At 38.2% G+C, this 26,609-nt stretch overlaps 1 protein-coding gene across 14 annotated transcripts in view; it reads right to left on the reverse strand.

Moving 5' to 3' along the window:
• The window catches only part of EYA1 (EYA transcriptional coactivator and phosphatase 1), a 329,699-nt gene that overhangs the window by 48,259 nt on the left and 254,831 nt on the right, over positions 1–26,609 (reverse strand). For all 14 annotated transcript variants that reach the window (XM_034668180.1, XM_034668178.1, XM_034668179.1 and 11 more), the window contains one exon: positions 3,081–3,170. In XM_034668180.1, the coding sequence (XP_034524071.1) occupies positions 3,081–3,170 (90 nt within the window). The remainder of the gene's footprint in view (positions 1–3,080; positions 3,171–26,609) is intronic.

A 26,609-nucleotide genomic window follows, 5' to 3' on the forward strand; every position in this document is an offset into this window, starting at 1 on the left:
TCAGAAAGATTCATACTTTACTAAAGAAGTTGAGGGGGGAAAAAAACCACCTCTAGTTCCATACTGTCATTCATAAAAAATGACTTCCATATAAGCACCATCGTATTGCATACAGAGACCTTTTGGTAAAATGATCCTCAGGACGTTAGTCAGACTTAGAAATAGGAAAGCCAGAAGTACGCTATGGAACTAAAGTCTAAACCCTTCTCTGGTGGCGGAAGATATTTCCTTTGATAATTATGTCTCCCTGTCACTCATGTTTCTTAACATGTCAAATATTTTTAATGGTACAAAAAACCCCCAATTTCTCCTTTTTATTTCCTCCCCCCGGGAGTGTCAACACAACTAACTTAAATTGTGATTGCTTTTATTAAAAAACGTTACTAAATGATAGGTGAGAAATAAAACTTTTAGAACCCAAAATGATTAACTTTATTTTTAAAATACAACTAAGATATTTCTAAATTACTTTAAAAATGATATCCTAAATTTCCTAAATAATATTCTAATAATGATTTCAAGCATATAATACAAGATAATACAAGAACTGTTACTGAGAGCCGCTCATGTAGTGTGTTTCATTATTCAGAATCTCTTACAAGCCAGAACTGTGAATTAACCAAATTATACAGAGGGGTGGCTGGCAAAAAGTTAACATTTTGAAAGGAAACGAGGCCAAATGTCAACAATTGGAGTTCAGAAATCACACTTTAAGCTAACCAATAGATCATTAATCTCCTTGAAATTACTTGTATCAGAGATCTTAAAAAGCTAAAAACATGCACTTTAAATATATTAAAATATCCATGTCCCCCAGCACAGCGCATTGCTTATCAGAGTGTGAAATCAAGCATTACCACACCATTTCTGCCTGATGAGATAATTTTGGTTTTCTTGGGAATATAATGCCAATACATTTATTTTTCCCAGGAAATAATTTTGCATTTTATTTTGAAAGAAGCTAAAATTTGCAATGACCAGTCCCAGGTTTGTTGCATTAGAAAAATATAAAATGAAAGATTGAAATAAGAACCAATTTATTTTTAAAATATTGCGCAAATCTAGAGCAAGTAAACAATTTTCAAAGACAGAGGCTACATGGATCTTTCATTGATACTTTCGCTGACACCTTTATATTATTCATGAGTTTTAAAATAAAATCAACTTTTGTAAGGTTATAAGCCTAAATAATGTTTCTACTATTGATTTTTATATTTGGTTTATTCTCTTCTCTATTTTACATAAGGAAAAGTCCTTATGCCAAGAACAGGATCGGATATTTTATGACTGCACAGACCCCCCTACTTCTTCATTTTCTTTCTGTTTTAATCTGGGTTTATGGAAAAACTATATCCCCCACATCCCTAAGCTAGAACTTTCAATATGTATTATTTCACTTTCCGTAGATAGTTCACTGCAAATAATGTCCGTAAACAAATAAAAGTCCAGTTATATTATATCAAGACCAAGTTTGGCAGTTTTTTGGTCTAGGTTATACCGAATTATTACTTTGCCTAACTTCTCACTTTTCACCACATAGTTTTGGCACTGCATGGACGAGCTTTGGCATTCGTAAGAAAGTAGAATTTAAAAGCAATAGCAAATTATTGCTAATTTCTTCTTGATGGGTGCTATTAACACCTATTAACATCAGTAAGAGTAACAAGGTTATACCCAAGACAAAATATCAGCCTAGTGTGTATCATTAGAAACAAATGGAAACTTGGGGAAGGAATTTTAACATGCTTGTAAAATATGGAATTTTTTTTGTGCTGTTCTCTTATGAAGTGAATCACAACCATAAATCAGAAACAGCTTTTGAAAATAAAAATGATTATTAAGCTCTTCTAAAGGCAACTCTGAACTTGTCACTCACTTGGAATATTTCTACCTTAAAAAAGAGTAATGCCTTACATGTAATTTCCTTAAGAAAAGCAAACACTTTAAAATGCAAAAAAAAAAAAAAATTGCATTTTACCCTAAGTGTAAAAATAAATATTTCACTAAGGAATGGAAAAAAAAATGAAGCACATTTAAATAATTTTATTGCACTGGAAGTTGCCAATTCATCTATGAGTAGTTTCATTGCAGATGAAAAGAAATCCAAATACAGGACAGATGTTGAACAAACCGCATTTAAGTTCTGTCACACACTGGGCATTTTTCAAATGATTTTGGCTCATCTATTAAATAAGGTGTGTTTTGCTTGATTTTGAAAAGGGAAACATCAGGAAATATTTAAAGGCCAATTGCTGCCAATTAACTTTGATCAGTAAAAGTTCTATTTGAATCTTTCAGATTCTTCTCCTGTCTGAAATAACATACATTTATAAAATCTACCCAAACAACAACTTGGTGATTAATGCCTGTTGGCAGCCCTACCACAAGCTTGCTTAACAGCAGGATTTAAATAAACAACTGTCTCTATTAGAGAGTGAAATGTAGTGATAGTCGTGCGTTCTCATAATGGAGAGATGAGAAACAACGTCCTCGAGAATGCTGCTAATGGAGATCACCATGTTTGACAGTGCCTGTAACATAATTAATTAACCATCTTACAAAAGTTTACCCCGGAATTATATTGAGCAAATAAAATCATCAGCAGTTGGACATAAGAAATCCCAGCAACCCAAAGAGCAGAGGCCTGACTAAAACGTTACACTATTGGGCCAGCCAGAAAGACAAGCATCTGACCCAACAGGATAGAAGACTGACATGGACAGCGTGTGCCCGTATCACAACTTTGTTGGAATCAGAAGGTAACCCAGCTCAATAGTAATTATGGAGCTGAGGAATCTGAAGCTTCTGATATCAACACAGTTTAAGATTTAAGATTATTGACATCAAATTTGAATCCTTACCAAGGGTCACGTGGAATCTAACCTTGAAAGGCAACAGGCAAAATAAAGCAAAATCAGAAATACCGTGAAGGCAAACATATTACCATATAATCAATAATTAACTTATCTCATTATTCTAGTCATATATCCACAAAAGAATATCTCATTGGTATTTTAAGACCATTCATCAATTTTCAGACACGTGCCATGAAGTGTGTATATAAAATAATCCGAACTTACTTCTAAGTCATTGAAAAACAGATGTGTGTCTGCCAAGTTGAAAATCATTTCTTCCATTCGCAGTCCAAGGGAAACTGATGTAGGTGGATCCTAAAAGAAGAATTTTTCAGGTCAAGAGCATATACACTTCAGGTTCATGGAATACTTTGTCACAATAAGAGGGAATCCGTGCCAAGAAGGGCTGAGAGTAAGAGACTCATCGGGAGACTGGGGCTCCAGCCACTTTTGGTCGACATGATCTAAACTTCAGTGTGCGAACTTCCGTGCCTTATTTAACAAGTGACCTAAATGTTGTTGGTACTTTGCATAATGAAGAAATAATCCACTGCTTAAAATATTGCAAAAATATAAAATCAAGGATTACTTAGGCATATAAAGCAGAGGAAATTTAGTTTCATGGGTCTGCTTTAGGAGCAAGAAATTCAGTGACTGGAGAAGACATTGTTTATGTTATGCCACAATCCATTAAGTGTATCTAAAAGCATTGCCACAAATATCAGAAAACAGACACAATGCAGACTAATTTCAGAGGGGTAATGCATACTATTTCTACTCCAGATGATAACTATCATTATTTCTATGAGTATACTCATAGAAGTGATGGCCACATTGACCACCTGGCATCATGCCCAGCTCAGGGAGCTGATCCTGACATTCATGTGACACTATCCCATCATCAAACAGCCAGTCCCACACGCAAAGGGGACAGCATTCTGAAATGTGCAATGGCTTCCATCCAAAACTTCAAGCCTTGGACACTAGTGTTGAGCAGTCTGTCTGTCTCATCCAACCCATATCCTGATGACATCTACTGGCACTGAGATGAACTTAGGGGCTATGGAAATATTTGCAGGTTTTATGGTGTTACTGTATTGGTAACGTATCAAATCCAGGAAACAACATGGTTCATGGGGAAGACCCTGCATAATTAGTGAGAAAGGAAAAAATGTCCGTAAAGTATACAAAACTGTAATGTGAGTTTTTGAAGGTTTTACTGGTATTCTAACAACAATATTGGCTTTTGCAAGTATGGCATTTTAAATATTTTCCAACAATAATTTCTGAAATACTATTTTATTATTACTATTTTGTTATTGTTGTTATTTGTTTTATTATTTTATTATTACAGAAAGCTTATGGACTGAGTACAGAATCCACGGGTATCATCGTTTAACTAGGGAAGTTGTAACTAGAGAATTATGCCTTCACGTGTCACGTAATTGTTGGTCTACACTCTGCGTATCCACACGGTCCGACATGAACCTTGTATGTTTTGTGTATTGTCCTCTGAGCACACTGTGCTCATTCCAAAGCTCAAGACTTTTCTGTTCCTGCCCCTACTCTCCACGTATCTATCATCTATCAAGCCCTTGGGTATTGACCTCAAGTACCATCTCCTCATGTACTCTGGGAAAGAGCGGGAAGCGCTGGAAGAAGAGCTCTGGACCCAGGCGCCAGGCCTGACCTTTGCTCTCCCACTTTGGTGTCCCTACCTCCTTGATTCTCTGTTTGCTCATCTAATAAATCAGACGGTTAACTGATAAGCACGTTGTTTTCACATACAATTAAAAAAAAATCTCGTCTCTTAATCGGACACAATCATACCTGTTCATACACCTTGCAGAGGGTCAGAGCCTGGGATGGAGGGATGGGGGCGGTGACTCGTTGGCTGCCTGTCACGGGCCAATCAGCTGGCCAGGGAGGAGGAGTCGACACCGCCCCCGCACCGCCCACTCCTCTAGCACTGCCTCACGTCCTGCCAGCACCCCCGTGGTCTACCTTTCAGGAGTCCCAGAGGAGGGACGGCTGAGAGTTTGGGAAAACAGGGCAGGATGACATTGTTGGTCTCAATTCCTGTCTTGCCTTGGCCTTCTCTTAAGGCTGACCGGTAGTGGGAAGGAGGCAGAGAACACAGGGTTGTCAAAAGTCAGGGGTTAGATTAGCAAAGGGGCAAAGCCAACACCCCAGAGAGACGAACTGAGTGTTCAAGAGCTGCGTAGGGAAGGACAAATAAAAACATTCCCTCAGATTTCCTGATTGATGAGTCACATTCCTTAGATTCTTTAAATTGTCCCTAAAATCCATGCAATTTTGTAGGTTGTAGAAGAATTAAAAATAGTTCACAAAGAAAAACTTTCACCGAATCTTAGTTTTATAGGAAATTGCTCACTCACTTGGATTCCAAATCCGTAAANTATTCTTTAAATTGTCCCTAAAATCCATGCAATTTTGTAGGTTGTAGAAGAATTAAAAATAGTTCACAAACAAAGAAAAACTTTCACCGAATCTTAGTTTTATAGGAAATTGCTCACTCACTTGGATTCCAAATCCGTAAAGTGTGCTGGAAAAAGCAAATGCTCAAATATACCCTAGAGCAGAAATAACCAGAAGTTCAAACAGCTGTTTCTAAAACAAAACACCTGACTAAGGTGTTTACTCCCTCTAGCTCAGGCCAATAAAAATACACTGACTTGTCTCATAACCAGGTCAATGAATCTTTTTATGTGGCAAGGTGGAAGAGACTCACCACATTTATTTAATTGCCAATTCTGGAATTTATGTGCCATGGTATTGTTGCTTTTGAAAAATATGATTTCTCCTTGATAGGGTTGCTTACCTATACCACCATCAAAAGAATTACTCCATTGTTTGTTAATATTATAGCATACTTTAACTTTACTTCATAAATTACAGTAATGACTGGCTAGTCAGAATACTAATAAATTTTAAAGGCTTGTTCAGTCTTGCGGTCAAATACAACACAGATGTTGGCCTTATTTACCTTTTCATGTTTTTCTCCTTTGTTATTAGCTGTCATTCCTTAACAGGTTTTATACCTGCCACTCCGCAGTATTGTTATGAACCATTTACTACACGGAAAGAACAGTTTGACAGTGAACTGGAATGTGAGAATTTTAGAATAGGAAGGGGCTCTAGTTGAGAACACTGTTTCCCAAATGTTTTAAAACCACAATCCATGGTCAAAAATACATTCTACGTGATAATCTGGTATTCTCTCTCTCCTTTTTTCTTCCTCTCCCACCTTCCCTCTTTCTCTCTCTCTCTGTCTCTCCCACAAAAAGAGCTGAAATGTAAATTTATCAAAACAAGACGTTAGCCACTGTGTGGCGTGCACGCTGATAATTTTCCATTTCATGGCCCAATAATGTACCATGAATCTGTAGTTTGAAAGTACACCCCCTCGTGATTGGAGAGACAGGGAAACAGAGTCGCAGCAGTGCTGTGCTTTGCCCGCGGTACAGGGCTGGCAGAGGGCACAGCCGCCTCACCCAAAGTGCTTTACCCAAGAGGAAACTAGCAGAAGAGCAAATAGATAACCGCGCTCATAGGTTTGCTTAGACTGGAGTTCTCATATTGAGGTTAAATTTATTTTATAAAAATCTTTTAATACTTTCAGATTTTTCAAATATGTCTGATACAAGTCAAATGTGACAAAAGCTAACATTGAACAGTTAATAAATTAGTCATAGCTTGATGGCTTATTTTGGCATATTTAAAGGAAGAAAAAACCCACATTTTTTAGACCAAAACTGAGACATTAAAATCACCACGTCTTTGGCTTAATCTTACTTTTCTTGTGCTTTGCAATAACAAATTCCAGAGCAGCAGTTATAAAATGGTTGCTTTTATAAAACCACTCTTTGTTATATCACTTTTGAAAAATTATTTAGAACTTAGCCTCCACTTCCAAGAAGCATGTCATTAAAGTAAGCCTTGTTGCCAAATGTTTCCATTTCTTTCTGAACTTGACCCTCTGCGGCACTTGTCACCGTTGTTCAGTATCTTCTTGACATTTCTCCTTCCTGATGCCTATAACATCGTCAGTATTTTTGAGGTATCTTTCTAGAATCTGAGTATCCATCATTGACCCTTAAATGAGATGGGCCTCAGGGACTATTTTATCCATTCCTCAGTCATGGCTTCAATCATCACCCCACTCCCTTGTACTAAATCTTAGATCTCAACTGTAGGCCCACATATCAATTACCTGTGGGCCATTTCTAGCTGGATGTCCCATACAGCATCTGAAAGTCAATGTGCTACAAGTTGGATTCATCATAGTTCCTCTGGAAACCTACTGTTTTCCTTCTGTAGGAGAATGGCAACCTACCTTGGCATGCTTTTAAAGAACCTTACTTTACCCCACATCAAATCAATCATGACATGTTGCCACTTGGATCTGAAATTCATGCCTTCCTTATATTCACTCCTCCCCCCTTCCCTGCCCAGCCATGTGCCTCCTCTGTGGACATCTTCAAGAGTTTCCTTTCCTGTGCTCTCTCTATGCCCAGGCTCTCACCATGACAACATCTCTCTCCCATCCCTTTTAGAAAACATTCAAACACTTCAACAAGTACTAAAGGCCCATAAATGTCTGACTCTTACCTCCCTAACATGTGACCAATTTATAGTTTTCCAAACTATTTTTTTTATCCTGGAATCTTTTCTTCAAAAGATGACTAGGCAGAGGCCTTATATAAAAGAGGAGGGTGCTTCAGATGTCCATTGACAGGTGAATGGATAAAGAAGATGTGATATATGTGTGTGTGTGTGTGTGTGTGTGTGTGTGCACGTATATATACATGGTGGAATATTACTCAGCCATCAAAAAGAATGAAATCTTGCCATTTGCAATAGCATGGATGGAACTAGAGTGTATTATGCTAAGTGAAGTAAGTCAGAGAAAGACAATTATCATATGATTTCACTCCTATGTGGAATTTAAGAAACAAAGCAGATGAACATAGGGGAAGGGAAGGAAAAATAAAATAAGAGGAAAACAGAGAGGGAGACAACCTGAGAGACTCTTAACTATAGGACCAAACTGAGGGTTGCTGGAGGGGAGGTAGGAGGGGGATGGGGTAACTGGGTGTTGGGCATTAAGGAGGGCAGCTGAAGTAATGAGCACTGGGTATTATTTGCAACTGATGAATTACTAGGTTCTACCTAGTAGAAACTAATAGTACACTATATGTTAATTAAATTGAATTTAAATTAAAAAAAAAGTGAGAGAAGGCGCTCTGATGGACATTCCCACCAAGGCCCTTAAAAAAATTAGGGCAAACAATAAGTCTCTGTTGGTTACCCACATTAGTATGGTGAGGTCATCACCCTTCATCAGTTAAGAGTCTCATCGCTGACTCATCCCAGCCTGGCTCACTGGCCACTGGGTACCATAGCTGCATGTGCTCTTGTCTAAGGAGGGCAGAGCCATATCCCTGCACCCTGATCTCTATATCCTTGGGACCTAGCACAATATGTCTGGCACAGAACTTTTCCAAAGTTTGGCAGAATAATAAATGAATGAAAAGCAGTAATAGAGTATTTCAAATAATTCCAATGGAAAAAATTTAAATTTGATCTTTAGTTAGTTGTTAGCATTCAGTATTGGTGAAAAAAAAAATGCCTAGATACCTAGCTTAGGAAAAGAAAAAACAAAAACCTACTAGACATTTGAGTCCTAAAATGATTCTATCTAAATAATATAGTATTAAACATATTAGGAATGCCTGATTAATTTGTACCTGATGAAAGAGTAGCCCATTCTTAGAACAGCTGCTTATAAAGACTTACTTATCTACTTCTTGTGGTAGATAAGATTAGCATAAGATCAGCATGCAATTATTTACTTTTTAAATTCAGTAGTGGTATGCATTACAACATCCTGCAAAATATATTATGTGCTCCGCAATTCCGTTCCCTAGTAAAAATTGAATAGTACAGTGAAGAGGCTCAAAAAGAGAAAATACAATCAGATGCTTTATCTTTTTTTCTTGTTTTACGAAGAAACAGTGCCAATTTACTATAGCTATTATGCCCAGGACATTATACTGAGTGGAGACCTTCTTCTCAAGCTGTTCCTTACCAAAGCAAAACAAACAGCATCCAACATCCCACATACACACAGAGAACTGAAATTTAATTCTGCTCCTAAATTATTTTGATAGGATATTAAATTGCAAATGTCTGCTTAAAGTCATGAAAATACAGTGAAGGAACTTGCTGCCATGTGAGACTACCCCTGGCTGTTGCATGTTAAGTCAAAGACGATTAGGTCTACAGAACAGAAAGCAGCATTTAGCTGAAAAATTAAATAACAATGAAATCTGCTGAGGACAGACCCAGGCCTAAAACAACTGTTAGGCTTTCATCCTTTATCAAGTGATCTTTAATTATCTCACTGCCTCAAGATCTTTTTCTCCTGTTTTAGGACACAGAATGCCCACAGAAACTTGAGTTGTTATCATCTTATGCTGAAATCACCAACCACATCCCTAGCCCATTGTCTTTTTTTTTTTTTCTGTTTCTTGATTTTTTTTTAGCTTGATCACTGCTGTTATCCTAGATGTTCATGTCATGAAAATGCTTAAAAGAAAAAAAAGAAATTCTAGACAAAATTAGTATATAGAAAGGCTGAAATGCCATTAAATTCAGCCTCTAGAGAGATTTGTGTCTGTTAGTCTTGAATTCACATGTTGAAAATCTATAATCTGTTTTGAATAAAGGAAAGGAGCGTCTCTAAATACATGTGGGTACTGGGATATCGGAAGACTAGGATATGGCCTCTTGTCAACCTGTTTTCAAAGATGAGCTATGGCATTTGATCAATTATCAGGGTCATTAAATATGCAATCCAGAGCAATTCAGAAATCTGACGTTACTGAGTCTCAACCACCAGATGAAGACACTGTTGCTCTCGCAAGGCTCTTCCATTTGCTTCTACGCATCAGTCAAGGAGTTCTGAGTATGACGAGTAATGGAGCTGCCTTGTTCACGGTGCTTACAGTGTCGCCATCCACCTCACCTCTTGACTAAATGAGGTCTAATACCAGCTAGGTCTAACACAAGGCATTCTCAGGGCAACTCTTTCACTACATGGCACAGAAATCAAAGGAGTTTTTTCTATAATAATCTTGTTCATAACCTGTGGGCAAAAACTCTTGCACGAAAGGGCAGAAGAGCATCAGAAATGCACACTCTCATAACGGTCAAAACACAAGTTTTGCAGTCACAGAGTTTAGACTGGGATTCTAAGCTTTGCCACTGACTAGCTGTATGGTGGTCAAGTTCGGTTACTTCACCTCTGAGCCTCACGTCCTTCAACAATAAAATGGGAATAAAACCGGTGTGTGTTAAAGGTTAAATATGGTAATTTAAAATTCTGAACACAGGGCCTGGCAAACAGGAAGCTGCTGTTGGGGCCACTACTACTGGTAGTGGTGGTGTTATCTCTACCATTCCTGTCACTGCTACACCGATAGCTGCCAGTCAGTCCAGACGTGGGACTCCATGTTCCACTACAAAAAGATGCATTAATGTTCTACATTCAAATCGAATGTGAATTTCAGGCTATTTAATGATAAGGGTAACCATAAATTCCCATGCCAATATTTTTGAGATGACCATGTTTTTAAGAGCACAGTCATCAGTGAAGCTGATTTGCACAGAAGCTAAACTTTTAACACTCAGTGTTATGACTCCCAGGAGGAGAGTCACAAAAAAATATTCTCACAAAAAATAGCAACCTTTTATTCTCACAAAAAATAGCAACCAAGCTTTTTGGTACAAAGCTGGTTCTTATCACAAGGAGAGATGACCCACCACTAGGAAACCAGCAAAAGATGTTTCATACGCTGAAGATCTAGGAGCTTCGTAGGAGGTCGTGTCATTCAGATAGGATCAAGGCACTGCACCAATTCAGTTGAAACTTACAGGTGTTCTTAAAAAAAAAAACAAAAAAACAAACCAACCCACACAGATCACTTGCATAGCCAAGCAGTGTGATCCTGAGTTAGTCACAAATACCTATTAGCCTATACCATTAACCATCGAAAGGTCAGACTTCATGAGTAAGCATAGTCCAAGTCCATTGTTTATAGCTAATTAGTGACTGACTTGGGAGAATACATCTTGTCAAAATCTTGACCCTGCCCATCATTAACAAGTGGCTGTAGTGATATATGGCAATAATCAGTAATTACTAGGGTACATTACAAATTTAGTACTTTCAATGTATATAGTCCCTAAAATGCTCAATGCTCACAAAATGATGCTGTGCTCCAGCATTTCAGGAATCTTAGAGAGTTCTTGTTTGTGGTAGGGTTAAAGGATAAATTGTGGAAGCACTTTAAGAATATCAACATAATATATCATTATTAGCTACCATAGTAAGAAAGAAAAGTAGGGCCTTCTGGTATCAGTTCTTCCACAAACAGCAACTCCGAATCAATTATCGGACTGACTCCTGGGAAATGTATTCCATTCCTCAGTTCCATGATGGGCATTCTTTCCCTAATGTAAATAGTTAATTACTTCTAAGTCAAGATAACATTGTACACACGTTATACATAAACCTCTGTTAAATATTACTCTTACACTGAGATTTGCAAGGAAACCACCTGCAGAGAAAATGCCTAAGGCTAAACTCAAGCCTTAAGGAGGACTGTTGGATTTACCTTTAAAATTAGCTGCCAAGCCTCAAGGACATCGATGGATTAACCACATTAGTTCACTGGCTTGAAACTATGACTAATAAAGTAAAATTCACCATGCAACTGAAAAGATAATAAAGAAATGCATCACCTGCCAGGTTACTCAGTTACCTCTCTGTTCACTAGAAGTGACCAGGAGGCCTTAATCAAGCATCTTCAATAATACTGGAGAGCTATTCAAGAAGAGATATTTGAGAAAATCTAACATCCTATAAGGGATCGCTAAAGGAGACTGTCTAACCAGAATACTGAAGTTTTACACATGACAGCAACCAGACATTATGCACCTCTTAGTAGAAGGATATACCATCTACGAAGTCTTGATCTTTCTACAAAAAAAAAAAAAAAAATCAAACCTCAATCTCATTAAGCTTCTGGATCTAGCTCCTAATCTGTAGGAAATACGGGGGGGGGGGGCAAAAAATATGTGACAAAGGAACACAATGGGGATGTAATGAAGAAAATCCAGACTCCCAGGAAGTGTACAGGACCAAGGGTCTGGTTACTTCAACAAAAATGCACAAGGTAAGGCAAAAAAAGATTGAGTGAGTATCTACAGAATAAAAGACACTTGAGAGACATGCAGTAAACTGTTAAAAATTATAAAACCATTAGAGAAAAGACTTGACAAACTAGGAACAGAAGATAGAAGAAAACTATCTCAACACAGTAAAGGTTGTATATGGAACACACAGGTAACAGCATAGTCAATGGTGGAGTGGTGAATGCTTTTCCTCTATGATCAGGAACAAGACAAGAATGCCCCACTCTTGCCATTTCTACTTCATGTAGTACTAGAAATCCTAGCAAGTGCAGTTAGGCAAAAAAGAAAAAGAAATAAAAACCATCCAAATAGGAAAGGAAGAAATAAAATGATCTGTTTACAAAGGACACAATCTCATATGTGGAAAACTCTAAAGATGCCACACACATACACAAAAACGTTAGAATAAATAAATTCAGTACAGTTACAGAATATAAACTCAAGACACAAATTAGTTTCATTTCTATATACTAACAATGAACAATCCAGAAAAGAAATTAAGAAAATAATTCAATTTACAATAGCACCAAAGGAATAAAACTTAGAAATAAACATAACCAAGTAGGCAAAAAGCTTGTACACTGAAAACTACCAAAATGTGGCTGAAATCAAAGAAGACACAAATAAATGGAAAGACATTCAATGGGAAGACTTAATATAGAGATGTTAATAGTACCCAATGTAGTTTATAGATTTCATACAATTCCCATCAAATTCTCAATGGCATTTTTTGCAGAAATAGAAAAATCCATTGTAAAATTCAGATGGAACCTCAAGGGACTCTGAATAGCCAAAACAATCTTGAAAAAGAACAAGGTTGGATCTCATACTTCCTAGCTTCAAAACGTATTACAAAGCCACAGTAATCAAAACAGTGTGGTACTGACACGAAGACAGAAATATAGACCAATGGAATATAACAAGGTCCAGAAATAAACTTTTACTCATATGGTCAAATGATTTTCACCAGGGGTACCAAGGCCTTTCAATGCAAAAATGATAGTCTTTTCAACAAATGGTGCTGGGAAAACTGGATATCCAAATGCAAAAGAACAAAGTTGGATTCTTATCCTATGCCATATATTAAAATTAACTCAAAATGGATCAAAGACCTAAATTTAAGAGTGAAAGTGTAATACTTTTGTAGGAAAAGTTTCATGACACTAGATTTGACAGTAACTTCTTGGATATTGCACCAAAAGCATAATAACAGAAAAAACAGATAGACTATATCTGAAAACTCTGTGCATCAAAGAACCCAATCAGAGGAGTAAAAGGCAACTTACGGGATGAGAGAAAATCTTTACAACTCATGTATCTGATTAGGGGTTAATATTCAGGATATATAAAGAACTGTGACAACTCAACAACAAAAAACCAATTTGATTTAAAAAATGGGCAAAAGACCTGAATAGATATTCCTCCAAAGAAGATATAGAAATAGTCAACAAGCAAATGAAAAAATGCTCAATATCACTAATCATTAGGGAAACACAAATCAAAATCACAATAAGATACCATTCCACACTCATTAGGATGACGACTGTCAAAAAAAGGGGGGGTACAGAAAATAACTAGTGTTGATGATCATATGGAGAAAATGGAATATTTGTACATTGTTAGTGAGAACATAAAATGGTGCAGCTGTTACGGAAAATAGTATGGTACTTTCTCAAAAAAATTTGGCATAGAATTACTATACGATCCAGCAATTCTGGGTATATACCCAAAATAACTGAAAGCAGGGTCTCAAAGATATTTGCATTTTAAAACCTTTAATCGAAGTATAGTTGACATATTAGTTTCAGGTGTATAAAAAATAGAGCAAAAAATGAAAAAGGTATTTGTACACCCATACACACAGCAGCCTTATTCATAATAGCTAAAATGTAGAAGCAACCAAAGAAGTGTCCAATGATGGATGGATAACCAAAATGTGATATACCCATATAATGGAATATTATTATTCAGCCTTAAAAAGGAATGAAATTTTGACACATGCATACAACACGAATGAACCTTGAAGACATTATGCTAAGTGAAATAAGTCATTCACAAAAAGATGAATACTGTATGGTTTTCCTTGTATGAGATATTTAGAGTAGTCAAAATCATAGAGACAGAAAGCAGAATGGGGGTTGACAGGTGCTGGGCGGCAAGAAAGTAGGGGAAGTTGTTTAATGTATAGACTTTCAGTTTTGCAAGGTGAAAAGAGTGATGGAGACTGGTTGTACAACAGTGTGAATGTATTTACTACTACTGAACTATATACACTTAAAAATGACGAAGGGGGTGCCTGGGTGGACCAGCGGGTGAAGTGTCGAATTCTTGGCTTTTTGCTCTAACCACGATCTCAGGGTTGTGAGATTAAGCCCCGAGTTGGGCTCCATGCTCAACAGGGAGTCTGCTTGAGATTCTCTCCCTCTCCTTCTACCCCTCTCTGTCTCTCTCTAAAATAAATAAGTCTTAAAAAAATGCTTTAAAAATTACTAAGAAAGTAGAGTTTATATGTATTTTATCACAACATAAAAATTAATAAGAATTAAGAAATATAACTGTTGATTATACATTAAATAACAAATTACTATTAATTTGCTAGATAGCTAAAGTACTGGGTACCATCTACTATTTCTATTCTAAAAAATTCTTTTAATGGAGTCTTAAATACATATTGAAATCTGGGGTCTGCTTTCAGAAATAATCATAGGACAGAGCAGAGCAGGGGAGGGAGGTGGTGAGGTGGCAGATACAGTAAGATTAACTAGGATTTGACAATTGTTAATTTAGAGAGGTTACAAGCTCCATTATACTATCCCACCTACTTTTGTATATGTTTAGGAGGTTAGTATAAGACATATTTTTTAAAATACAGAAACAAATACTCACCAAGATAAGATCGGCTGTCTTTTGGTGATGAAACTACGGATATTTTTTTTTTGAAAACTTACAGCACACTCAAACCACATTTTTAAAATGTCAAAAAAATTTTTTAAAAGTCAGAATTGCAAAAGTCTTGCAGAGTTCCTCCGCCTATCACTATTTATTGAAAAGAAGGTGCTAGGCCTTGCTTGGTAATCCTTATTCAGGCTTAAGTGAGCTTTAGAATATACACAAGAATCTATGTCAGACACTGCTTTGCCTGTATTAACTCTACTAATTTTTATCACATGGGATGTTCTTTTCCAGAAAAACAGGGGAACTTCTACATTTATAATTGAAGCCACAGGACCTCCGTCTCACGCACTGAGGAATGGTGGTGTCACATTGCAATGCTGTTCGGCTGCAAAGGAGAATTCCCAGTGTAATTTAAGAAGAGCAGTAACCCTAGAAGCATCTCATTTAGGGCCTCTGGCATTTATGTTTTGGTTGTACAGCTCCTGTGGATCCTGGTTTTTTTTTTGTTTTTTTTTTTTTTACTCATCCACAATACTAGTGTAATTATCTGACATCCTATTATCGGCTATTTCTTACGACTTAAGTGAATATAGCTACTGGAGGAGAAGGCTTGTTATGAATAACACAAGGAGACTTGTTTCTTTTGTAATATTGTTATTCCTTTGGAGATTTTGTGGTTTCACTCTTGGTGGATTTCTAGTGGCATTCGCTCAGAACAGTTGTGTCCCAGTGAAAGATGACTGCTGAAGAGTCACTCCTCCTCTCCCAACAGTCTCCTTTATTAATTTATAAGCTCTGTGAAGGCAGGAATTGTGGCTAGCACTAAATATATCCTATATTATAAATATGTACTATATATACATATATTTGTTCAATATATATACTATACATATACTATATAATATATATGATATACATACAAATATATACTATAAATATATTTGTTTAATAAATTATGAAAGACAGACTTTCTGAATGACTTGTTAGTGTCAGGCCAGGAAACAAATAGTGTCTCAGGCAGGAGAAGGGTACGTAGCCAGGTGTGTATCTTGGCTACTGTAGCCCGTTAACATAGGAGATTTTGTGCGTGCAACGTGAGAAAGGTGCCATGAATTATTTCATGGGTGTTTTCAGTGACCATTACCCACAACTAAACTACTGCCAGGAGGGCAAGGTACTAAGTGCCTTCTATTATGACAAATTCTTTCGATAGAGTCTTAAATTTGGGATAGTCCTAACATGGAGACCCCACGGTATTAGCAGGGTACCTTAGCCAATAGGGACATCATGGTGAATTCCTCCAGGTCCCTGCTGATGGGGGCCAGTGGGTAACTTCTTACATGACTTTTGTTTTATTCCAGTGACCAGGTCGAAATTCATGCTTCTCAGATTATTTTGTTGCCCATTTATGTTGAGAAATATGATAGTTACAGTTGCTTTGCTAATTCTATTATTTGTACATATTTGGGGTTTTTTTAAAGATTTATTTGAGAGAGAGTGCATGTGTGCAGGCACAGGGAGAGGGGCAGAGGGGGAGACAGAGAGAATCTCAAGCAGACTCCCTGCTACGTGCGGACCCTGACATGGGGCTTAATCTTATGACCCTGAGATCATGACCTGAGCCAAAACCAAGACTTGGATGCTCAACTGACTGAGCCACCCAGGCGCCTCTGTATGTGATACTTGATCTTAACTATCTTTTAAGTAAGTGCTACAAAAAATATTTGAAGGGTCATATGCACTCATCCTCAATTCTCACTTTCTAGCTTCAAATGGCAATTTAATCTATTTTTAATGTCAAACATGAACCACCCCCGCACCCCACCCCCACAGAATTGAGTCGTATTCAAAATGATTTTCTTAACCCATTTTCATTTACTTTCTCAAAAATTCTACTTCTTGGAGTGTCTCAGAGTGTCCATGGTCCTTTAAGCCTCAAAATAGAAAGTTTAAAGAAAACTTGTTTATCTCTTCTTGGGTTTTTAGAATAGGACCTAGAATGTTTCTCTGAATATAAAAATAAAATACTTTCTTCTCTCTCTAGAAATCTTAAAGCTAGCCATTTATCTGACCATAAAATGTCTTCCTTTTATGTAATTGTATTAAAAGATATCTCCCTAGATTTTTAGTTTTGATTAAAAAATGTCACAAGTGCTTAATATTACATCAGATCATGTACAGTCCAAAGAGAATAACCATGTCACTTCAGTTTTACTATAAGAGCAATTAAAAATAGTACCAAATATTAATAAGGAAGCAATTTTTCTTTATTGCTTAGATATACCAGTAAAACATTAAGAGAAAAAATTGTTCCTATTTAAAAAAAAATTCTTTAAAGTATGCTCTACACCCAGTGTGGGGCTTGAACACAAGACCCTGAGATCAAGAGTCACATGCTCTACTGACTGGGCCAGCCAGGCACCCAAACTGTTCCTATTTTAAATGTAACTCTGGTTCCTACTGACACAACCTGGAAAATTTGCCTTTTTATTTTTTTCTTTTACTATCGTATTTTTTTAAACTGAAAAGCAAAACAATTAATGGTAAAATAAACCAAGCAAGCACAAAAGGCAATAGGCGTTTATCCAATTTAAATTCTTTAAGTTGGACCTTTAAGAAATATGTTAATATCTAAGTCATTGTTCCAATTTTATTTTATTTTTTAAGATTGTATTTATTTATTTACTTGGAGGGGGAGGAACAGAGGGGGATGCAGAGAATCTCCAGCTGATTTCACACTAAGCTCGAAGCCCAACATGGGTCTTGATCTAAGGACTCTGAGATCGCGAACTGAGCCGAAACCAAGAGTCTGGCCCTTAATCAACTGAGCCACCCAGGCACCCCTATTGTTCCAATTTTAGACAGCCACAGCATTCTGAATTCGTAATTTGGTTCTACAAAGTACCTATGGTGTTGGGGATTTGTTTTTCTGAAAGTAAAGAAAAATACATTACTTTTAATTTTTTTTTATCTATTCTATTTTCAATTTATAAGCACTTTTTAAATCTATGCTACATGTCTTCTGTGTCTCTCTTTTTGGAATGTGTACCCCATTACATCTATGAGATCAAATCTACACAAACTCCTAGCAATTGTTATTCTGCTTTGGATCAAAAAATAGAATATATCATGTTTTTAAAAAATGCTGTTTAAAGAATTAATCTTAGGCTAAAAAGAGTTACTAGAAGATGGTTCAACTATATCAAAACCACGACTAGTTCTTCAGGATATGGTGCTTAGATTTTGAATTCGTAGGATGAAGGATACGGTTCCTAAATTATATCTGCCCTGATCCTATTGGGCAGCTAAGCCCCCCTTGGCAAGGATAACTCTGTTGCAGTGGCCCAGTGAGGCGTGATGCTAACAATGGGGACAGCTTTAGGAGGATTTGTTGGTCAACGTGAAAATCTTGGGAAGTATGCTCAAATTGACAACAGATCTGTGGGCAGCATCAACCAAATGAAAGCAAAAATACCTGTTTTGGACCCCCTCAACAAGTCCTTACTTAGAATGCTAACCTTAGAGCCACAAACAAGGCCTGGATGTCCTTTAAAACAAATTCTCATTCAGGATCTTTTGTTTTGGGGGAAAAGAAGCTGACAAACAGGAATGGGCACTTTGAGGACAGGAGGGGCCTATTTTCCTGGCCCCCTGCTAGCTGCTCACATGGGAAGGATTAAAGAAGATTAGGAAAATTAGCTTCCTTATCTGAGAGAAGAAAAAAAATATGCAAAAATGTTGTTTCTTTTAAAAAATACCACTGAAAGTGTTATGTAAATGATCTATAAAAACTGTGAGACCCAAAGTCTCCACTGTTTTCTTTCCACCCGTCTAAAGTCATCAATACCATCAATGGAATATTAACTTCTTGTGGTTTTAGAAGCTCCTATCACTAAACAGCTGGCATAAAATGCCATGTTTTAGGAGCTGGGTGTAGTTCTAATGCCAATTAAGGAATAATCTGGATTACCATGAGAGAGTGTATACACGTGAAAAATAAACCTCGGTTGAACTACTGACTGAACGATCAAGATCAAAAAGAACAAAACCCAACCAAACGCAAACTTGTGGTGGGGGTAATCAGGTCATTTTTACTGATTAGATATGTGACACCCAACTGCTTCAATTTTCTCCTTAAGAGACTCCCTTTCAACATCATGAAAATAATACCCACGTGGAAAGTAAGAAAAAGAGCTTCACCATTCCAAAGATTAATTTTGATTGTGGAGAGAGCCCAGTGAATTCCAAACATGGGACAACTGCCAAGAAGTGGTACAAAGTGAGAGGAAGAAGAATAAAACCAGAGCAGACCCGGCCAAATTGGCCTCAACACATAGGGACCCACGCAGTGCGAACAGAAAGCCTAAACAGCTAATCCAATCAAAAGACCTATCTAGATTTCATCTGTAACCACTCTCCTATCTCTCTCTTTCCTAGTGTTACAGCCATTTTCTTAGGCCTTTATTATTTCCTACTAGGAGAACTGTGATGATCTCTTCTGGTATCAGGCTAATCTTCCAAATTTTATAATTCCATCATGTCCCTCCACTGTTTTAACATTGTCCGAGGCACCCCCACACCTACGGCATAAAATCTCGACACTCAATGCTCCCTGCAGCCCTCCTCTGAGGGCAATGGACCCATCACGAGACTGGATGATGTTCCTCGTGTTGGCAGTTAATAGCTGTGCTTCCTGGAGGTGATCATTTAATTTTTCTGAGACCCAGTTTCCCCATCGGGAAAAAAAAAGAAGAAACCAGCTGGATAATAAATGTGAGATAGGCGTGTAAACTCTACAAGTTCAACAAGGGTACAGTATGTTTATTACCATTTCAATACATTCTGCGCTACTCATCTTCTGCCAGTCTGTTCCTCTAAATACATTTCGTGGATCGCCAGCCTTTTGCCTATCGTTTCCCTAAATGATGATGCTCTTTCCACATCTCCCTCTCTGCTACCTGCACCAACAAAACACTGCTGTCCTATTGCCCACTCCCTTCTCGGAATCCCCAAGCAAACCAAAGCTCTTATTGATGGAGTGCCTGTAAGTATTTTTCTAGATGGTTTACACTGTTCTCCCAGCAGTGCTGTGATTGCTTTCATTTTCTAGAAGGGAAGATTAAGACCGAGCAAGTGAGACTCAGAGGTGTAAGGGTCTTTCCTGAGGCCACAGAACAAGGGAGGTCGGTCCACAGCTGGCGGTGGCAGGTCAGCCTTGTGCTCGGAGAGCAGTGATGTGTGCTCATTCACTGCATTCCCTTTCACAGGTCTGCAGAAAAGGAAGGCCACGTTCAACAAGGTAGCAGGAATACACATTTCAGTGTCTGCCAGTTAGGAGGAAGGGCCAGTGAAAGGGAAAGACAACAACCATCGAGATAAGGACAAAGGAATGAATGAAGGAGGATCTTTCAGCCAGACTGCCCTCTGACAGTCAAAAACTGTCTTTTTGAAACAAAAAACTAAAGGCAAAAATAAAAAAAATAAAAAGCTTTTTGTTTATTTTGAGAGTTTGGATTCTGTGTCATTCCACGGTATCTTATAGTTCTGCTTGGAACCATGAATTATTTCATTTTTGGTCTAACTCAGCATCGATATCCCAAGAAGAAAGTAAAATCAGGAAACCGTGGTCTGGGATTGAACTGGCCACTCATGACTCTGCGGCACACTGTCACACTGCTTTCGGGCACTGCTCAGCAGCAGTGGAAAGTGTGCTTTGGGTTTCACTCAGTTATCAAATAGTTCTTCACTGAGAACCATAGTTGTTACTGCCCCCTGTCCACCAAAACTCCCTCTCGGTTTCTTCCTGGGCACACAGCTAGGCTACATACGCTTCCCGGCCTCCTCCACACTGGGCCATGGAAGCAGAGGTGTGCCCCTTCTAAGCCTGGTCCGCGCAGCCTCCCATTCATGGTCCCCCTGTTTTTTCACCCTGTGGGTTAGAAAGCCAATGACAGTGATCACAGAGGCCTCAGAAGCTAGATGGTGAGATGGCACAACCATGGTCTGCACTACCAAACCTTGCCCAAACCAAGCAACCTGGAAGATCTACTTGAGGCCACTAAGAAAGAGATCAATTTCTATTGTCATCATGTATCGGGCCTATTTGTTACAGCCACAGCACCTACCCTAACAAACTCAAGTGTTGGCTTGTCTCGGACACCCAGACACAGACACACAATTCCTGCACTGGGTTTACAGTCTAGTTGGCCACAGTGTGCGTGTCACTGAATTGTCCTGATGTCCCGAAAGCAGCAGCGAAATGAATCACCCCAAAGTTCAGAGCATGACCTAGAGTAGAGGCGGGCCTGCCTGTTCCTCCAAAGGGACAGACAATGAAGAGTTTAGGCTTTGCGGTCCACATAAAGTCTCTGATACATCTTCTTCTTTTTCATAACCCTTTAAAAATTTAAATAACATTCTTAGCTTGAAAGCCCTACAAAAACAAGCCATAAACCAGAGTTGGCCTATGGAATACGGTCTGTCAATTCCTGGCCTAGACTCTTAGTCTTGATTTTTAAAATCCAACAGAAGAAAAATACTTCACGATGTATGAAAATTACATGAAATTCAAATTTAGGAACTATAAGTAAAGTTTTATTGGAATACAGATGCATTTATTCATTGGCCTATTGTCTGTGGCTGCTTTTGCACTCCTAGGGCAGAGGTCAGCAGTTATGAAGGCATATGGCCCATAAAGCCTTTATTTTTGGTAAAGGGTCAGCTAATAAATATTTCCCAGCCTCTGGTCCAGAGCTTCCTAAAGTGGGATTGTTCTGTTTAAGTAACCAGATCCTGTACAATCCGAGGAGGACACCGTGTGCCTGGCTACTTTGGTGCCTTGCCAAGAATGCAGCGTCTATACCAGCCACCACAGAAGAAGACCGTCCCTCAAAAGATTTGGGAGTTTAGCGTTTTGCTCTGAAACAGGGTAAGAACAGCAACCTTTACTGGTTAACGGGAGCGTTTGAATAAAATTGGCTCCTCAACTGCTGTCAGTTTCTTCTCTGCTCAATGTCCCAAATGATTACAGTATATACTCACTAGGGAGACTTAGCTGATTTATTTTTTGAACAATATTAAAATTCCTTATATGAAGTTGAAATCCATGACCACATATTTTTTTTTCCAGTTAGACTTTAGTCATTTATTTCTATGGTGGCCAGTACAAAACTTACCACTTATGTTTATGATCACACTTTCTCAGTCACTTAAAGGTTTAACATTCATGCAAACAAAACACTCCTTTACAGTCACCAGCACCCTACGAGCGGAAGCCATATTTTATCACAATTTTTCATGATCGTGCATTTGCGATGTTTTATGGAGCATCTGACAAACGTAACAACCTGATCAGCAATGTCTAACACATCTGTATGCCAGGGTATTTTCTTTACACCTTCTCAGTGTGGGAAACTGGACCAAAACCCCCATGACTGAAACCGGTAGATCCTGAGACATAATCTCCTGATGCTGGCGCTTAGACGGGGATATATTTTAAAAGCTCCACAAGTAATTCTGAGGGGCTTCCCACAATCAGCACCTCAGCCTTACGAGGTCACAGGAGTGCATGTGGCCCATGGCCTTCCTTTGTAAATGTTTTGAATGACTCCTCTTTTTTTTTTTTCTGTTTCAAGTTTTTATTTAAATTCTAGTTAGTTAACATATAGTGTAGTACTGGTTTCAGGTGTGGAATGTAGTGATTCATTTTTTAAAATATTTTTATTTTTTACTTTTGCATAGACACGGATGGCACTGGAGGGGATAATGCTAAGTGAAATAAGTCAAGCAGAGAAAGACAATTATCATATGGTTTCACTCCCAGGTGGAACATAAGGAATAGCGCAGAGGACCACGGGAGAAGGAAGGGAAAACTGAATGGGAAGAAATCTGGGAAGGAGACAAACCATGAGAGACTCTGGACTCTGGGAACCAAACTGAGGGTTACAGAAGGGAGAGGAGTTGGGGAATGGGGTAACTAGGTGATGGGTATTAAGGAGGGCATGTGTGGTGATGAGCACTGGGTGTTATACGCAACTAATAATTGTTGAGCACTACGTCAAAAACTAATGATGTATTATATGCTGGCTAATTGAACATAATAATATAAATAGATAGATAAGTAAATTAATAAATAAAATAAAAAATAAAAACACTTAGTTGATTTAAATTCACACTGGTGACTAGCATCCTTCTAGAAGTCTCGTGCATTATAAGACAAATGTTTAGATAGCAGATACAAGACCAATCAGTGACATATGCTGTTTTCATTATTGGGTTATTTTTATTAATAAGACATAGTACTGGGCCCTTTAAATTCAGGACACAGCTTAGATCTTTCTTCTCCTGGCTTTACCAAGATATATCTGACACAACTGAATTCTTAAAACAATTTGGCAAGTCAAGTCGCCAGTTTTATGGATGAAGAAACTGGAACTCAGTGTGAATAAACAATTTACCCAGGGTCAAAGAACTGAAAAGTCAGAGCTTGGGTTTGAGTCTAGTGCTATATGAATTCAAATCTGATGCCTTCTATCTCACCATAGGTGGCTCTCACACTGGTATTTCATAAATTTAAAGACACTCCCACATATTACTCCCTGGCCACTATGCCAGATTCAAGGTTTTGTTGGTTGTTTTGTGTTTCATGGTTTTTTGGAAGTCAAGTTTCAACTAAATTAAAACAAAATTAGTATTTATTTTATGCCATTTATTTGGTCTCTAACCCCTTCCAAGCCTGAGTTTCCTTATCTGTAAAATGGACTTGGTAATAGCAGTTTCAGAACACTAATGTTGAATTAAATGAGTATTGGGCACATAGGAAATTGTTAATAAGTACGGCCTACAGTTAAAAATGCTAAGCTTTATGTTGTCTCAAGTGTTCATGTTTAAGTTTTTGTGTAAAATGAAGAGTGAGGATCAATATCTTTAGGACCTGTTCTAGCCCAAATCCATATGAGACACAGGTGTTACGCAACAATAAAAATGAAGTATTGAAACAATGAAGCCACTGGCTATAGGTATCTTGGGGAGTCCTCCCACAAGAGGGGAACCACGCTTGGAACATCAGCACAATACTTAACTTGAAATATAAGTTTGGGGTATATGGTTTGATATTAACAACAGGATTATATTGTCTAAGTTAAAGAGGCATTCAATGGAAAAAAGATCAAGATCAGTTTTCTTCAGCAAAATTGGGGGATACGGATTAGTTTGAAAGCAACTTTTAAAAATGCATTAAGCAAAAAAAGCTAGGACAGACATTATTAACAAGAACCTAATTTATGGTAACATACCCATGGACTTCATTTTCCTGCTAAGATGTTCTTTCTTTTCTCTTCCCTAGCCAGACCTGTCATGTACCTAGCACCCTTTTTGTTCCCATCACCTTTGTTATAAAACACTTCCTTATAATGCCCAACATGCCTGCTTCCCACAGCTAGGATTACATGGAAGGTGGGACATTCTCAAACTTTTTTGTACATATTGCTGTAACATGCCCTAATTTTGCATTATATCAACCAGATCCTGTATCCCCTTACTGAATGGCCTACTCATTGAGTTGACTAAGCTACTGTGACTAAGCTACTTCTCAAGTATCTGGTTCCCATAGAGACAGAACAGCTATCACATTGTCAGGCATTCATTTCTTTATATGCCTGTAGAGTAAGGCCCAACCACATGCTTCCTTAACAATGCTCAGGGACACCACCAAAACTATGCTCCAAGAAAGAAGGCTTGCCCTTCAACTGCTTTAAGATTTCTCTCCTTCGTGAAAGGAATGAAAGGGAGGCAAGGTGTTCAGATCAGCTTGGCTATTATTATTGTTTGGAAGAATCCTTGTTGAACCACACATTTTTACAAGGCATGATTATCAGATTTGAGAGCAAATTCTTCCTGACTCTAAAGTTCTCTAATAAAAAGAACGTTAAGCAAGCTTCCTTGCATGCTTCAGGCTACATCCAACATCCTCAGCCGTGTATCTTCAGAAGGGATGCCTCATGGCATCGAGACAACAGGTGTTCAGGCCAAAGGAGGTGTTCACAAACATTTAAGATGAAATCAGACTAAGAGAGTCTGAGGACCTTCGGATTCTGAACTGTGTACTGTCAATGCTAAACCTGTCATCTGAAGGCCTGTCCATTCCCATGTGTCCCAGGCTCACCTTCCATCCACATTCCTGCCTGGTCCAAATGGATGTCTTCCTCATCTCAAAAAATACACGACTAGCCTCCCAGCTGCTTAGGATGAAAACCTAGGAATGTTTTTTTCACTCCCCTCTATTACTGCCCACCAGTCCAAATCAAATCCTTTGCAAAGCCACAGAATCCAGAATCCAGTGAGTTCTCTCCATCTCTACTGCTAGTACATTGGGTCACCCCTAAGACCCCCCTTCTGTTCCCCTCCCTCTTTCCCCACCATTGGTTCTCCACACACAGCCGAAAATAATCTAAAAACCTAAATCAGATCTTGTCACGTCCTCCCTTGAAGTCCTCCAATGATCTTCTATGGCATGTGCAATGAGACTGACCCTCTTGACATGGCGTGTACTTGCCCTCATCCCAGCCTACATCTCGACTCTGCATCTGCAGTACTGAGCTCGGCCACACTCACCTCTGTATCCCTCAAATATCAAACCCTTTCCTGCTTCCGTGCTCACTGCTTCCTCTGCTTAGAACTCCCTTTCCCCTGATGGTCACATTATCAACCAGCCTCTTTTATTCTGACCTGAGGTTCAAAGTCATGCTCAGCAAGACCTTCCCCAATCACACCTTCTGAGGTTACTTTCTCCCTAACCCCTGTTAACTTATAAATGAATGGTTAACTTATATTTAAATATTTCAGATCACCCATACTAAAGAATATATACATTTGGTTTTGGAAATTATAGGAGATAAAACTTTTTATCACATGCTCTAGTATGAGAAAACTAAACAAACTAACAAAATATTATTTGATAAAGCCTCAAAATACTAATGGTTGACACTTTTAAAAATAAAATTTGTGGTACTTGTAGTGTTTTATTTAGATATTATTGAGGATCTGGGGCGCCTGGGTGGCACAGCGGTTAAGCGTCTGCCTTCGGCTCAGGGCGTGATCCCAGCGTTATGGGATCGAGCCCCACATCAGGCTCCCCTGCTATGAGCCTGCTTCGTCCTCTCCCACTCCCCCTGCTTGTGTTCCCTCTCTCGCTGGCTGTCTCTATCTCTGTCAAATAAATAAAAAAAAAAAAATAAATAAAAAATAAAAAATAGATATTATTGAGGATCTGAATGAAAAACCCTAAGCTGCCAGTGGTTTCTAGGTTAGGTGTGAATTCCATGTGCAAACCAATGATTTATGGCCAGGGACTGACATGAGGTCATTAGGTCATGGGATGCTCACCACCTCGCCTGAAGCTGGCCCCTTTAGTGGTAAACAGAGCCCTGATCAAGACAACTCTCTTTGCATCAATCTGGCCCTTAGTGAGAAAGCTTTCAAAGACTCGACACTTTCTGGATGGTTTTCAAATGCTGGTGTTCTAAGTGCATGATCTTTTCAATGTTTTGTACCTTACGAGTTAGTTGTAGGGACATTAAA

The sequence above is a fragment of the Ailuropoda melanoleuca genome, chromosome 9, assembly GCF_002007445.2.
Source record: "Ailuropoda melanoleuca isolate Jingjing chromosome 9, ASM200744v2, whole genome shotgun sequence".
In the NCBI taxonomy this organism is placed as follows: Eukaryota; Metazoa; Chordata; class Mammalia; order Carnivora; family Ursidae; genus Ailuropoda; species Ailuropoda melanoleuca.